General features: G+C 38.0%; 1 protein-coding gene across 1 annotated transcript; it reads left to right on the forward strand.

The window, feature by feature from the left end:
• Positions 1 to 1298: 1298 nt before the first annotated feature.
• On the forward strand, positions 1299 to 1802 carry LOC149152228 (UDP-glycosyltransferase 88A1-like). Its single transcript, XM_089443427.1, has one exon. The coding sequence runs from the start codon at positions 1299 to 1301 to the stop codon at positions 1800 to 1802; it is 504 nt and encodes a 167-aa protein (XP_089299553.1).
• Positions 1803 to 3491: the final 1689 nt, after the last annotated feature.

Consider the following 3491-nt stretch of genomic DNA (forward strand, 5'->3'; position numbering starts at 1 on the left):
GAAGCAAAAGCCAATATTTGGGGATCTGTGGTGGGAATTGTCCCTTCTCTAACGGATTAAAGCCCCCTTCCCTGGTCGCACTTTTAATTCAATATCCAAATTGCTCCTCGCTCTGAATGACAGTTTCATTGATTCCACGGCAGAGTCGTGGCAGCTTTTGCATCCCCAATCCTGGATTCAACACTCGACAGCAGAAAAATGTCAGCCTTCAAGCAAGAGATCTCGGCTTCCTCCTCAATAGTCTGGGCGCCCTCCAGATCTAAAAGCAGAACACGGGTTTGGATCCTCTAAAGCATGCAGAAAATAGCAGGCCGCTAGCCACGGTAGCCACTCCACCACCATGCGCAGATGGATCTCCTAGACGCAGACCACTGTGCCACAATCTTCTCCGCCTCTTCCCGTGGTTATTGCAGCCGAATAAACCAATTTCTCCATGACTAAACATACAACAACTTAGATCTTTAAGCCTTCACACAAATTTTCACTGTTACGCCAAACAAATCCCTGATCTTTAACAGTTGCATATGCTTAACTAAAAAATCATTCTTCGTAAAGAGTTGAAGCCAAACAATAATTCTTCAATAAAATAAAAATTCAAAGAATTGTTTCAGATTTAAGTCGTTAAGCTGTTCAATTCTTTAAATCTTAAGCAGCTTTGGATCTTGACATCCCCTGCAGGGATTAGAGAGCGATAGTAAGCAACAAAGATCGACTTTTACAAGTGGACTTCTCCTAAAAGAACGACAACAATAATGCTCGGCTCCAGCAAAGGTATGTACGCGCATTCACCATGACTCGACTCATTCACCTGGTCCAAATCTCCAACAGGTGTTGGCTCTTCCACAATGCCAACAGATCTCAAACAGATCTCCACATTGGCTAACCAAAGGTTGAATACAGGAAACAGTGAGGCAACGCTCAAACAGAGACGCTGCCCATACAGAGTCTGCTCCACGGACAGGTCGGCTCACCAATTGGCAACCACACAACACACAGGCCTCTGACCTACAGCTCTGATACCATGATAAAAATGGCTAAAACACACAATTATAGAAACTCAAATAATATATTATGCACAAATGGTGTATGTGCAAACACACTCACACACACAGATTTACATTCAGATTACTCTATTAAATAGAGTTTCTGAGATTCAACTTATTCCTAAATTAGATAGAGAGGTTGAGAGAATTTCTCAACCATCACAAACCAACTTCTTAAATATGGAATGTAAGCATTAACTCCAACACTCTCGACTTTGAAAAGCACGTGTAATTCTCATAAATACTTGCCATGATATGGAGGCGGAACAAGTAAAATCTCTCATGGAAGGAAAGGTTCTGAGTTCTTCTCAAGTGCCCTCAATTTATCCTATTTTCCCTATTGTATCTTCGTCTCGGCTAGAACCTAAACCCGATGAAAAGTACCTGATATGGATAGACGAGAAACCTGCCTTGTCAGTTCTATTCGTTGCCTTTGGGAGCAGAGTCATTCTGTCGAATGATCAGATTAAGGAACTTGCTTTGGGGTTTAAATCGAGCGGGCAGCGGTTCCTCTGGGCATTGCGGAGGTCGCCTCCTGAATCAACTGAATACGACAATTCTGTATCCACCATGTCGGACGATGCAAACATGAGGCATCTTCTACCTGAAGGATTCAAGAATCAAACCAAGGACCGAAGACTTGTGGTTCCTTCATGGGTGCCTCAGATACCAGTTCTTTCTTATCCATCCACTGACGTCTTCCTTTATCACTGCGGAGGAACTCAACATTCAAAAGCATCTTATATGCAGTGTTGCTAATCGCCTGGCCTCACATTGCCCATCAGAGGATGAATGTCTTTCTTCTTGTGAAACCGGCAGTGGCCATTGAAGCCAAAAATGAATGTGATGGATTAGTCAGCAAAGTGGAAGTGGAAAGAACATCCAGGGAGTTAATGGAAGGATAGGGCAAAGTAAAACTAAAGAAGACAGTGAGAGAATTGATGGAAAAAGCCAAAAATGCATTGGTGGAAGGAGGAAGTTCATACAACTCTATGGCCACCGTGGCTACTGTTTGGAAGAAATTGGATGGCGCAGTTTCTCAGGGATCTACTAAAAAATAGGGTTAGGGAACATCGGTTACATCAACTAATTACAGTGAGAAGCTCTAAATATTTTTTTTCCAGTTTCCGTATGGTTTTGTATTACAAGGTTGCAAGACCGAATTGGGAAAAAAATTGTAAGCAGACACTCTATTTCATCACATTCTTAATGGTAATCTCCTTGTGCATCTATTGGATAATCAATATTGAGTCACCAAATTTCTAAATTTGTTATATATCAAATTGCAGAGTCTTCGTGCATTATTGATTATCCATATGTCAAATTTTTAGAGAATACTGAATTACTAAAGTTTTGAATTTGTGATGCTTAAAATTTTAGGGCAATATTGAAATATTTGTAATGCTTATTTCTTTTAGAAACTTTGATTATCCATATGTCAAATTTTTAGACAATATTGAATTACTAAAGTTTTGAATTTATGATGCTTAAAATTTTAGGGCAATATTGAAATATTTGTAATGCTTATTTCTTTTAGAAACTATTATAGTTAAGTTGTTGTCATTATTTTAGTACTTGACGTATTGTTTGAAATGACGTGATGGCCCAGAGTTATCTTGTGGAGGAAAAATTATGATAATGTAATTATTTGAATTTGAAATAAATAAATATGGCAATTGAAGAATTTACTTGGAAAGAACAAAGGAACGAATGAAATTACTATTCCAATCCATAATCCATAATGGGTATCATTATTCCAATCCATAATCCATAATGGGTATATTGGATAGAGGAAAAAATAAAACTATCTAAAATCACTTTAAAAAAATCTTTGGAGTGAAATTATGTGATTGACTAGATAAGAAGGTTGAAATCTAGAAAAAAATCACCCGGTGTGGGGGAAACAACACTGGAATGGGTGAATAAGCACCATAGTGGAAAAAGATGGGCTTTAAATGATGAATAATAATCCATTTAAAAAAAATTAGGAAAATCATAGGCTATGGTGATCGGAAGAACAAAAAATAAAATGGGACGCGTACTGGGAAAGTGAGGCATAAAAATGCCTTCACTAGAATAGCAGAGGTTGTTGATTCTGGGCAGAAGAAGAGATGGGGAAAATTAGAAGAGGAGGTTCATGTTTGGGAGGCAAATCGTTCACTCCAAGTCAAATTCTTCAAAATAAACCACTTGTTAGAGGTTACAACTACTGTTATTTTGTACTATTGATTGGTATGGTTAATTTAAAAGAAGTAGCAAAGCACCTTAGTTTGTTATCTTTAATCTACAAGGAAGTGAAATGAAGATATTACTAGAAAATTATCAGTGCTTGTTAATTGATTCTGTAGCAGTAAATGTACCAATGAGTTCTAAATATGAGTTGTGAGATGTTTTCATGAAGTAAGGCCCTACTATGATGTGCTTCATTTACTTACTTATATTATGCCC

Source organism: Pinus tabuliformis, chromosome 9 (genome assembly GCF_031772625.1).
Source record: "Pinus tabuliformis cultivar Carrire ecotype Pingquan chromosome 9, CPIR1, whole genome shotgun sequence".
NCBI classification, from domain to species: domain Eukaryota; kingdom Viridiplantae; phylum Streptophyta; class Pinopsida; order Pinales; family Pinaceae; genus Pinus; species Pinus tabuliformis.